Below are 12535 nucleotides of genomic sequence, written 5' to 3' on the forward strand. Positions count from 1 at the left end.
CTTCCCCCCATTTTGCTTTTGAAGGATTTCATTTTCTTTCTGGTTTAGCATCAGGAGGCTGCAGCCTTTGGCACAGGCAGGTTGTACTGTACCTTATCCATTCTTCAATTTTTTCTAGTTTTCAAAGTGAAAGAAACAAATTCGGGTGGATGTTGTTGTATAAATTCTGTAGTGTTTCCGGACTTGTGCACCCCCCTCAGGATTTGTATTTTGTTTCTGTGAAGAAGTACAAGCCGTCCAGCGTAATTGGCACACTGAAAGCTTTGCCACCAAAAAGGAAAAGGGAGGACAGCATACGCATGCGGGCTTTGAATGTTATCCTGTACAGAGCAGTAACTGACCTGTTGAACTCTGCTGAGGTCAGTCTGGAGCTGTATAACCTCCAGGCGGAACTTTCCAAGGTAAGGAAAGCAAATGTAGTGCACCATTAACAGTTCTGCAGGCCTAGACCACAGTCTGCTTGCTGCTGCTTGTGTACTTATAGCAGAAGTTCAGGCCAAGTTTATTAGAGGATTATAATTGCCATATAAATATCATAAAAAACATATAACATTAAAAAAGTAAATGAAACATATATAAAACATTAAGGGCCCTCTTTACCAGCCGCATTATAGGTGCATTACCATGTATGCATCTATAATCTCCTATAGGTTCCTACATGGTAGTGTGCGCGCTATTATAGGCTCATTAAAAACAACTAACGTGCTTAGTAACAGGGCCTTAAATTGTTTTAAAAAAACTGCTCATCTACATGCTTTTAATTCTTACCATGATGATATAGTTAATCTAATTGTTGGACAGAATTAACATTATTATACTTTTGCTTTAATGTATCCTTTTCTTGTTGTTAACTGCTATGAACCTAATTTTAGGGATAGAGTAGGCCTACAAATATCCATCATCATCATCATAAAATTAGAGGGTAAATAGAAAAAATTATGCTTTATCTTCTCTTCAGAATGTAAAAGGACTCTTTCATGCTTACCATAAAACAGGCCAAGGCAACTGAACCACAGAGAAAGCAACAGCAGGTCCAAGAGTTTCTCGGCTTTCAATTAATTTCACTTGGAGTTGATATACTCTTGTTTGATGAACTTTTCAATGCTTGGGAAGCTTAAGGCATTGTACAGAAAACTACTTTAGAAAGCCATTCAGAGAGGTCATGTTTCAGTGATACGGTCTTTTGGGGAAAATGTTTGAGATGAAGTACGGTCTATATTGGGCACTTCTCGGACTTATTCACCCAAATGTGTCTCCTAGGAGCAGGTCTATTTATCTGGAAACCCCCCACAAAAAACAACTTACTGTTTTTGGCTGCTTGATATGAAATAGCAAAACTTTGGGAAAACAAACAATTCCAAGTACTGGTTCATGGAAACAGTCTGAAATTTTTGTATCTTATGGAGACATTAACAGCACTTAGTCATCACAATAAAGCTTGGTGTAAATCTTGATATCTAAATTAGGTGTGGACTGGGTGTATTCTATTACAACACGTATAGATTTTAGAAGTGCCCACGACTTGCCTATTCCAGGCCCCTGGCCATGCCCCCCCTTTCAACTATTCGACTTAGATTTACGCGCATCACGGTGCAGAATATGCTTAGCTGTGCATGTAAGTTCTAATTAATGCCAATTAGTGTCAATACTTGTTGGCAATTATCAGCGCTAATTGGCCTGTCAAACTAATTAAGTTGCACGTGCAAATACAGAATACGACTGTATTTGCACGCACAACTTAAGTTGCACTACATAGAATCCGGGGTTTGTGCCTAACGTACCTTTAACCTTTGCAGTTAACACGTGTTAGGCATAAAACCTATGCAGTACTGTTTGGAGGTATTTCCTGGATTTTCAGCTATGCCACCAGTCTGGGGCAAAATTCACAACTGAACATTGGTTTATATTCGATAATGCAGCATGCAGTTAGCTACACTTTTAAGGTGGTGTTAACTGTTTTTGCATTATCTGCCACATTAATAGTTTAATGGGTGGTAGTGACTCCCATGTTGACTGCAATGGCTGCCACTGCCCATACCATGCTCGCTGTTTATCATTGGCAGTGAGTGTGTATTAGCAGTTAATGCAGGAGTGGAGGAGTAGCCTAGTGGTTAGTGCCAGTGGACTTTGATCCTGGGGAACTGAGGGGCCCAGATGCACTAAACTAACGAGCCATTAACGAGCAAGTAGTAATCCGTTGCATGCACTAAATGCATATCCGAGCCATTTTCCGATCACGGTAAGCAGCTAACGAAAACAGAATGCAGATGAGCAAATTAGTACCCCAATGTGTATAAATCGTATTGTAATGAGATGCCACTACCATTTTCCGATTGCCTAACCGTGGAAAATCTAACGGGAGGTCTGTACCTCTCGTTGGGGCCGTGCAGCCTCTTAAAAACTTCTATAAATGTAACAAAAAAAAATTGGGGAAAAAAACCGTCCAATGTGCTCGTCAGGGCCGTCCTTTATGGACGTCCTTCACTGCCTAGCCACGTCCAAGTGCTCAAAGCGCCTAACATGGATGTCCTTCACTGAAACATTAAAAAAAAACGGCCCTGACGAGCAATTGGACGTTTTCTCCAGATTTTTTGTGATGTCTGTTCTTCTGCGATAACGTCCAAATAAAAAAACTAGTTGGACGTCCCTTTCGATTATGCCCGCCTCCAGGTCTCTCTCCACCAATCACAGGGCGTTTAGCTGACACCGGTGACAGCTTAAACGCGCTGTGATTGGTGGAGAGAGACCTGGAGGGGGGCATAATTGAAAGGGACGTCCAACTAGTTTTTTTATTTGGACGTCCTCGCAGAAGAACAACGCATCACAAAAAATCTGGGGAAATACGTCCAATTGCTTGTCAGGGCCGTACTTTTTTTTTTTTTATGTTTCAGTGAAGGACGTCCAATGTTAGAAACGTCCTCGCACATCCTGATGCCTGCGGTGGTATTTTGGTGCAACTCTCAACCCCCCATCGCCGCGCATTCCGGGGAGGAGGGTCTGCACGGTCAGCCGCAATGCACCCCTTCTCCAAGAGTGGGGCAGCAGGGATCACCGGCTGTACTGGCAGCTGCAGCTTGCGCTCCGGCCCGTGGCTCTGACAAGTGCTCGTCAGGGACATCCTTTTTGGACGTCTTTGGCATGCGCAGAGCAGCCAGCATAACGCTTGGCTGCTCTGCGCATGCTCGACGGCCAACTGTTTTCCGAGGAAATAGAGAATGCAAGTGAGCTACAACGAGCAGCTCATTTGCATTCCATTTCCTTGATACATGGCCGTTCCCTACCAATTCGCTATGGAATCGGTAAGGGAACGGCTCTTCCGAGGACTTTAGTGCATCTAGCCCTGAGTTTGATTCCTACTGCAGCTCCTTGTGAGTCTGGGCAAGTCACTTAACCCTCCATTGCCCCTGGTACAAATAAATACCTGAATATACTATGTAAACCGCTTTGAATGTAGTTGCGAAAACCACAGAAAGGCGGTATATCAAGTCCCATTCCCCTTTTCCTTCCCTTTCCCACTATGCTGTTAGCGCATTTTAAACAGCTCACTCATGGTGCAGCTTTTTCATGCAGGTGTCGCTAGCACCCGACTTCTCAGCGTGTCGCCTCTACTGGAGGATCACAGGTGATGCAGAGAGAGACAAGCACATGGAAGAAGTCTTACAGAAAAACGCTTCTCGTATTAGGTATGGACTGTTAGCTCTTGGGCATAAGCACCACAGTCTCTGCTCAACTCTGCATCACATACCTATCAATTGTTGGGTTTTTTTTTTTTTGTTTTGTTTTGCTTGCATTTTTACGCAAGTTCTATCCCTTAAGAAATGTGTTACGGCAACTAAAATGTATTTTGTTTTTATTATGAACACCACGTTTGATCAGAGGCTACAGGCGTCCTTTTGTATCGGACAGCCTGACAGTGGCCCTTGGTTCTTTGGTCTTAGGCACGCATACCCATGCATGTAGAAGCACCTGGCTGTTCACACCCTAACAAACATCACTGTTGCTTTTACTATTTGTAAGCTGTGATCAGGGCAAAAGATACTTCATCATCACTGTTTTATGCCTTTGTAAGCTGTGAGAAGGAAATGGTTAATTAAGAGATTAATATTTGTGTGTGTGTGTTCACATCCCTTTCACTAGTGCTCGAGGAGGAGGAAAGTGGTGTAAGAGGATCTGGGTTTTTTTTTTAGAGCCAGGTTGGTTTGTTTTGAAAGTACCTGTTCCACCTGGAAATCCCTGGGCTTGTTTATTTTACCTTCAGGAACTTGGAGTAGGCCATGGTGCAAGGTCTTATGGCTCTCAGAACAGAAGCATGTCTACTATCTGGTGACCAAATGAACCTGTTGTATTTTGCTGAATGTTTTTCTTTGTGAGTGGGTATTATAGTATACGGCATGTAGTTAGAAACAACACCTCAGCACTCATGTTTTTACTTTTGGGTTTTAAGGTCTTTTTAAAAACTAATTATTTTTTACTTTAAACAATTTTATTGATGACAAAGGAGTATCCAGAACTGCCAAACAAATGAAACGGTCATCAGTACATTTTTTAAAACTTATATCCCACCCACAGAATTCAAACCCCAACAAGTACAGCAGTAACAAAAATACAGAGGACCTGGTTTCTTATGGTCCTCTGCCATATAGCAATTATATTAACAATGTAAGAGAGGTTACAGGAAAAAAAAGGAATTTTCCCATGTCAAGGACCATTTCCACCCTACAGAATATTAAGCAAAGTAATTACTTTTTTTTTAAGTCACTCTTGAAATGCTGCCAGAGGAAAAAGAGGATAGCATTATGAAAGTGTAGCAGATTTAAAAAGTATTGAGTAACAAGACTACCAGCAGAATTTGCTCTGAAATGCACATAGTTTAAGAGGAAGAAAGTTAGAATCCACATCCAAGAAGGAAGGAATAACTTTGGGGTTTTTTTCCCTTCCCTAGCTGCATGGTTTGCTTTTGACAAATTAGTGAAGGTATCTGCTTTCCTTACAAGATTCAGGAAGTGTTCTTGACTTGGCAGTTTGTGTGTTTGTGCATGTGTTGTCAAATTTATCAAGTGGTTAAAAACAAGTTATAATTTACAGAAAAAGCATTAACAAAGACCTGTCTTTCCACCACATCTAGCTTACTCCTCGGAAGCCAAGGTGGGGCTCTGTAAAAGATCAGGCTTACTTCTACAAAGAGGAGGAAATGTGAGTGTGGCCCCATATAAAAGTCATCACCACTGATGGCAAAGCTAAGAAGGGTTTTGGAAAGAATTCTGGGTGTGGCAGAGAATAGTGAGGTCTGGCTCAGGGGAATGTCCAAGGTATTACAGAGAGGTTCAGCTTCCAGCTAAGGAGTGGCCTAGTGGTTACAGCACCGGTCTTGCAATCCAGAGGTGGCCGGTTCAAATCCCACTGCTGCTCCTTGTGATCTTGGGCAAGTCACTTAACCCTCCATTGCCTCAGGTACAAACTTAGATTGTGAACCCTCCTGGGACAGAGAAATATCCAGAGTACCCGAATGTAACTCACCTTGAGCTACTACTGAAAAAGGTGTGAGCAAAAATCTAAATAAATAAATCTAGTTCCAGCTACCAGCCCAGTGTTAATATTGCTCTTGTCAGACACCCAAGAATCTGTGGGCTTTGCTGCACTGACATGTAAAAACTTGTCCTGCCCTCCTTCTCATTAGATTGTATCCTTTAAAGACTGGTGATTTCCTGCAGTGGAGCACTACTACCTGACCACACTGTTTTGCAGGTATCTCTTGATGTCACGTCAGGTCATGGGAGGCATCCCCCCATTCGTGTTTGTCAGAGATAAAGAAGATGCTGCCATATTAGAGGTAAGCCACAGCAGTCACAGGAGAACCGAACAGGCAAGAAAGTAAAAGCCAGGAGGCACCTGCCATTTCTAGTGCACTTTGTCTCACCAGTTCGTTGCTAATGTAGCCTAGTGGTAGTGCAGTGGACTTGATCCTGGGGAACTGGGTTTGATTCCCACTACAGTTCCTTGTGACTCTGGGCAAATCACTTAACCCTCCATTGCCCATGGTACAAATAAGTACATAACACAGTAACATAACATAGTAGATGACGGCAGAAAAAGACCTGCACGGTCCATCCAGTCTGCCCAACAAGATAAACTCATATGTGCTACTTTTTGTGTATACCCGTATATACTATTATGCATATTTTCAAAGCACTTAGCCTTCCAAAGTTCCATAGGTTTCTATGGAACTTTGGAAGGCTAAGTGCTTTGAAAATATGCCCGATTGTAAACTGCTTTGAATGTTGTTGCAAAAAAACCACAGAAAGGTGGTATATCAAGTCCCATTCCCTTTCCCCCTAATGTACTACAAAATGGAAGTGTTAGCATGGGGCATTTAAGTGAGCGTGCAGACTCATACACTTTCTTTCGAAGAGGTGATTTAAAAATGTGAACATCCAAAAAGAAATGATTCTGTTTCCTAACAGCAGTTTTTAACTTTAATAGTAGGTATTTAATTTATATACATTTGTCTACACTACAGATTGTACACTGCAGTAAGTACTTTATATAATCAAATAACAAACCTTTATAACAAGCAGAAAAACAAGTGAATACAATAAAAAGATACAAAGAAAATAAAATAACACTTCCATAATATAAATCTAATACAGGGCAATGAATCATAATCCAGTCAATCTAATGCAACATCGAATAGATGAGCTTTTAATTATTTCCTGAAATACATAGAGAGTAGGCCTCCACCCATAATGTTAAGGAAAGCTGTTTCCACCACTTTGAGGCAGTTATCAAAAGAGCTCCCCAGGTGTCTGTGCTGGGATCGCTGCTTTTTAACGTATTTATAAATGATCTAGAGACGGGAGTAACTAGTGCGGTAACTAAATTTGCTGATGACACAGTTATTCAAAGTCGTTAAATCGCGGGAGGATTGTGAAAAATTTCAAGAGGACCTTATGAGACTGGGAGACTGGGCGTCTAAATGGCAGATGATGTTTAATGTGAGCAAGTGTAAAGTGATGCATGTGGGAAAGAGGAACCCGAATTATAGCAACGTCATGCAAGGTTCCACGTTAGGAGTCATGGACCAAGAAAGGGATCTAGGTGTCGTCGTTGATGATACGTTGAAACCTTCTGCTCAGTGTACTGCTGCGGCTGAAAGGAAATAGAATGTTAGGTATTATTAGGAAAGGAATGGAAAACAAAAATGAGGATGTTATAATGCCTTTGTATTGCTCCATGGTGCGACCGCACCTTGAATATTGTGTTCAATTGTGGTCGCCGCATCTCAAAAAAGATAGTGGAAATAGAAAAGGTGCAGAGAAGGGTGACGAAAATTATAAAGAAGATGGGACGACGTCCCTATCAGGAAAGGCTAAAACGGCTAGGGCTCTTCAGCTTGGAGAAAAGGCAGCTGAGGGGAGATATGATAGAGGTCTATAAAATAATGAGTGGAGTTGAACGGGTAGATGTAAAGTGTCTGTTTATGCTTTCCAAAAATACTAGGTCTAGGGGGCATGTGATGAAGCTACAATGTAGTAAATGTAAAACTAATCGGAGAAAATGTTTCTTCAGTCAACGTGTAATTAAACTCTGGAATTTGTTGCCAGAGAATGTGGTAGAGGCGGTTAGCTTAACGGAGTTTAAAAAAGGTTTGGACGGCTTCCTAAAGGAAAAGTCCATAGACCATTATTTAATGAACTAGGGCAAAATGCACTATTTCTGGGATAAGCAGTATAAAATGTTTTGTACTTTTTTGGATCTTGCCAGGTATTTGTGACCTGGATTGGCCACTGTTGGAAACAGGATGCTGGGCTTGATGGACCTTTTGGTCTTTTCCAGTATGGCAATACTTAATTACTTATATTCTAAATGAATATCCACTAAAGCTGAAATATTTAACTGCTCTCATATTGACATTGTGCTGCCTCATCTTTTATATTGTCCATCTATCTGGGATCTATCACGTAATTCAAATTCTGTGTACTTCTGGCATTAAATATAATGTGTACTTTGGATCGTTTCATGTACATACTGGTTAGGTATGAATACTGGGCTGTACCACAAAGCTATTGTTCAGATTCTTTAATCCTTTTCCTTTAAGCCCGCCTCCTTGGAACCTCTGGAAACAGGCCTCACATTGTGAATCTTTTTGGCCTTGCTGGCTAAATTCTATGGTGTAATAAATAGCATAACAAATGCATGAATAAATCCCATCCTTTTCCATCTAAGGTATTTACTGACACTGTTTTGAACCTGGCTGCCCCCAGAGCTTGGGTGAGCTCAAAGAAATTAGCTAAAGAATCAAAGTTTACTGTCAAGTTGAACAGAGCTGATTGTTACTGCTTATTGTCTATGTTTCTGAAACATTGCACATAGATGTGGCTTTCTTTTAACTCTGTTTTTCTTGTCTGGTTTTGATTTTCTTCACTTGTTTTTGCTTTTTTTTTGTTGTTGTTTCTGAAATGATTGTTGTAGACAAAATGAAAATACTCAGGTCAGGACAATCTCCAGAAAACTTCCCAGGTCGCAAATTATTAATCCTCAGTGATAAAGCTTTTATGGTTGAAATATCTTTAAAGGGTCTTGGGAATCGTTTTAAATCCCTTTTTTGTGTAGAACCAAATGAATGTTCATCTGTAATTTCAACAAAAGTCTCGTTCTCAACATAGGGTTGTGTTTCACTGATATAATGGTGTCATCAAGAGAACAGATGCTTAAACTGTTGTCTTATAACTCTCACAATTCGGCTGTCCATGGGTAAAAAACATCCAAATCCACTCTTCACCCCCACAGCCTGGATGCCGACCACAGAGGAACACTCATTTGGTTATACACAGGGTGTCTACGCATCAGTAAGGGGATGTCAACTCTATTGATTTGAACCATGCACCATCACCAACATTACTGCCCTCAGATAAGTATATAAGGACATTGAATTATTGCTATCCAACTTGATTGCGGTTTATAACAATTTTTGTGACTGAATTTGGCTTATGCCTCCAGGATTTTAGGAGGTGGTAGGAGTACGGTGCAATGATGGTCAAACATTGAGTGCATAGTTTGGGTATTCATACCCTTTGATGCGAGTCACTTAATCACTCTAAGTACTATTCACATATTTAATTTATATATTTTTAGTTTGTTATTATTAGAACAATTCTGGGTACTTTTAGAGGAATTTGATTACATTTTAACTGCCAGACCTTTGACTGTTCCTCTAATTTTTGGAGATCTCTTCTCATGGTTTCTACTCTGTTGGCTATTTTTGTGTCATCTGCAAAAAGGCAAACTTTTCCTTTTAACTCTTCAGCAATGTCTCTCACTCACAAATATATTAAACAGAATTGGCCCCAGTACTGACCCCTGCGGCACTCCACTACTCACCTTCCTTTCCTCTGAGCGGATTCCATTTACCACAACCCTTTGTCGCCTGTCAGTCATCCAGTTTCCAATCCAGTTCACCACTTTGATTCCTAAGTTCAGCCCTCTCAACTTACTTATGACTTTTCTGTGAGGAATTGTATCAAAGGCTTTGCTGAAATCCGAGTAGATTACATCTAGCACATATCCTTTATGCAGTTCTTGGTCACCCAGTCAAAAACAAATTCAATCAGATGCGTTTGGTAGGATTTTCCTTTGGTAAAACCACGTTGCCTCGGATCCTGCAACCTGTTGGATTCTAGAAAAACAATATTTTCCTTCAGCAGCAACTCCCATTATTTTTCCCACTTCTGTGTCCCTGCTTTTGTAATGAGGGACCACATCAGCTCGTCTCCAATCCTGCGGAACCTCTCTCATCTGTAAAGATCTATTAAATAAATCCTTAAAAGGTCCCGCCAGGATTTCTCTGAGCTCCCTCAGTATCCTGGGATGTATCACATTTGGCCCCATAGTTTTATCCACTTAAAGATTTTCAAGTTGTTTATAAACATTTTCTTCCGTGAACAGTGCAATATCCACACTATTCCCAGTTATACCCTCGGCAGCTGACCGTAGTCCTTCTACAAGATTTTCTATTTGTTTGGTACATTTGCTTTATCCTCATCACTCTCCAGCATCTTTCAGTCTTACAGTTCCATTCCTAGCTTTTCTCCCTTCCCCAATCTATCTGAAAAGGTCTTTTCATCTTGTTTTACATCTTTAGCCATTTTTTCTTCCACCTGTGTTTTCGCTAGCCATATATCTGTGTTTGCTTCTTTGAATTTAATCTGGTAATCTTTTCCATGATCCTCTTGTGTTCTATATTTCTTGAACCCAGCCTCTTTTGCCCTTCTTTTTTTTGGCCACTTGTTTGGAGAACCATATAGGCTTCCTGTTTCACTTGTTTTTGTTTACTTTCCTTGTATAAAAATCTATTGCCATATTTATAGCAGCTTTCTGCTTGGACTACTTCGCTTCCACTTCTCCTATGCCTACCCATGCTATCAGCGCCTTCAGGTATTCCCCCATTTTACCAAAATCAACTTGTCTGAAATGCAGTACTTTGAGTTTTGTGTGTCTGCACTCCCCTTTTGCCCTTATATCAAACCATATTGTGTGATAATCATTATTGCCTAGGTAGGCACCTAGCCGGACATTGGAAACACTTCCCCCAATTTATTATAGTCTGCACTGAGAAGGCAAATAAACCTGCAATAAAATGAAGAAATATATACTGGGTTACCCTGATTGCTGTCATAACTTTAAGCTTATGACAGGGAAATTTAATATATTATTGTAAAAAGGATTTTCTTACATGATTTCTGTTGTCCAGTGAACTTGCTGAGGAGATAGCTGTATGTTTCTAGAACTAAGAATGTGTGGGAGTACACTGCTGGAATGGCTGGAGAGCTCATACTAGATTCATATATTAACAGGTTGAAAAATTATTAGAAATTGCTGACTTCGGACCAGATGATGATGATGACCACGTTCATAATGATGTCAGGTTAGTGTTAAGTGGTGGGGTTTTTTGTGTGTGGGGGTGTATTTATTTATTTATTTGTATTACATATATTGTTCCTAAATGTGGAAGAACCACAAATATTGGTTTACCTGTGGATTTCTGGGTTAACAATCTTATCAAGAATAATCCTGTCAACCACCACCAGGAGAAGTCCATGTACAGCTACCAAGGAGGAACATCCAGAACATGCTAGCCATCTCTCTCTGATTTCATTTTCTCTTTTTTTTTTTTTTATTTCCATGAGTATGCTTTGTGCAGTAATAATTGTAGACTATGAACTTCATGTTGGGCTTGGTGTGAGCAGTATTAAAAGATCTTTCCATGGGTAAGATTGCATTTTGCTTGTGGAAGTGGGCAGGGCTAGTTCAACCATTAGGCAAGACTAGGCTGTCAACGGTTTCCAGCATTTCGCTTCGCTGCATCCCCGGGGATATGTGCAGAAAACTGTGATGAAGCCTAAGATTTCTTGCCATTTGGGACCCTGATGCAGCAAAGCGAAATGTTGGCCAGCGTTGGGCCGAGGGCACTGCATACCATCTGAGAAGCAACAGTTGGGCTCAGTTCCTGGATCCTACAGACCACCTAACCCTTTAAGATAAGTGCTTGTGTCCAATGGCACTGCAGGTTGCTTTCCAAAGCGCTAAACTGAAAAGAAAACAGCTTTCTCTGCAACAGCTTTAAAACGCAGAACAAGCACCACCTGCTGACCGAACAAGAGAAATACACTGCATGAAAATATTATTACAGTTCACAGGCTTGAAAACCCTCTGTTTCGCCACAGCGTCCTATTACATTTTGTATGTGTTATGACCTGGTAGTGGTGAGCTCCTGTGCCCCGACTGAGCACGGCAGAAATGGAGTGACACCGCACTCGGTCAGGCAGCCAGACAACCCCTAGCTTCACCTGGGAAGCGACCACCGTTCACAGGGAGTTGAGCCCCCAGCTGCAGGCGGCCACCAGGACTTCAGGAACTGGCGGGGTTGCACAGCCGCTGACCAGGATAGCAGGAAACAGACACAGTCCAGAATCAGTACTCCAACAGGCAAAGAAATAGTCAAATCAGTCCAGAGTCCAGGCAGGCAGCAAACAAGCGAAATCCGAGATAACTAGCCAAGGTCTGATACACAGGAAAAACAGGAATAGAAGGAAGTCGGTGAACAACACTCCGACAGCAACTCCTCAGAACAAATGAGGCCGAAGCAATGAAGGCCTGGAGGCAGTGCTTTAAATAGGGAAGAAATCTGAGCAAACCAAACTCAGGTGAAGCCAACATGGCTGCCCCCATAGGAGATCCTCCCAAGACCAAATATGGAGTTCCTTCCTGATCTCGTTTATACAAGATGGCCGCCCCTCCTGAGCTAGCCAAGATGGCCGCTGCCCATGCTCTAAGCCAGATGACGGCTGCCAGACTTGGGAAACTGAAACCGACCCATCCTGGAGAAACATCAAAAAGCCGGCTAGCTCTGCTGGACCGCACCTCACTGGCGAATCAGACGCGCAGGCCTGGAATCAGGTGAGGAACGTAACAGTATGTTCCAGATAATATGCTAGAATATCCTGATAGTAACATATAGTAACATAGTAGATGACAGCAG

General features: G+C 41.5%; 1 protein-coding gene across 1 annotated transcript in view; it reads left to right on the top strand.

The window, feature by feature from the left end:
* Positions 1-12535, top strand: part of LOC115475967 (putative ribosome-binding factor A, mitochondrial) — a 38155-nt gene that overhangs the window by 7801 nt on the left and 17819 nt on the right. Inside the window, 4 exon segments of the mRNA XM_030212060.1 lie at positions 225-401; positions 3571-3683; positions 5746-5830; positions 10851-10921. Coding sequence (XP_030067920.1) covers positions 225-401; positions 3571-3683; positions 5746-5830; positions 10851-10921 — 446 coding nt within the window.

This window comes from Microcaecilia unicolor, chromosome 1 (genome assembly GCF_901765095.1).
Source record: "Microcaecilia unicolor chromosome 1, aMicUni1.1, whole genome shotgun sequence".
Classification (NCBI taxonomy): domain Eukaryota; kingdom Metazoa; phylum Chordata; class Amphibia; order Gymnophiona; family Siphonopidae; genus Microcaecilia; species Microcaecilia unicolor.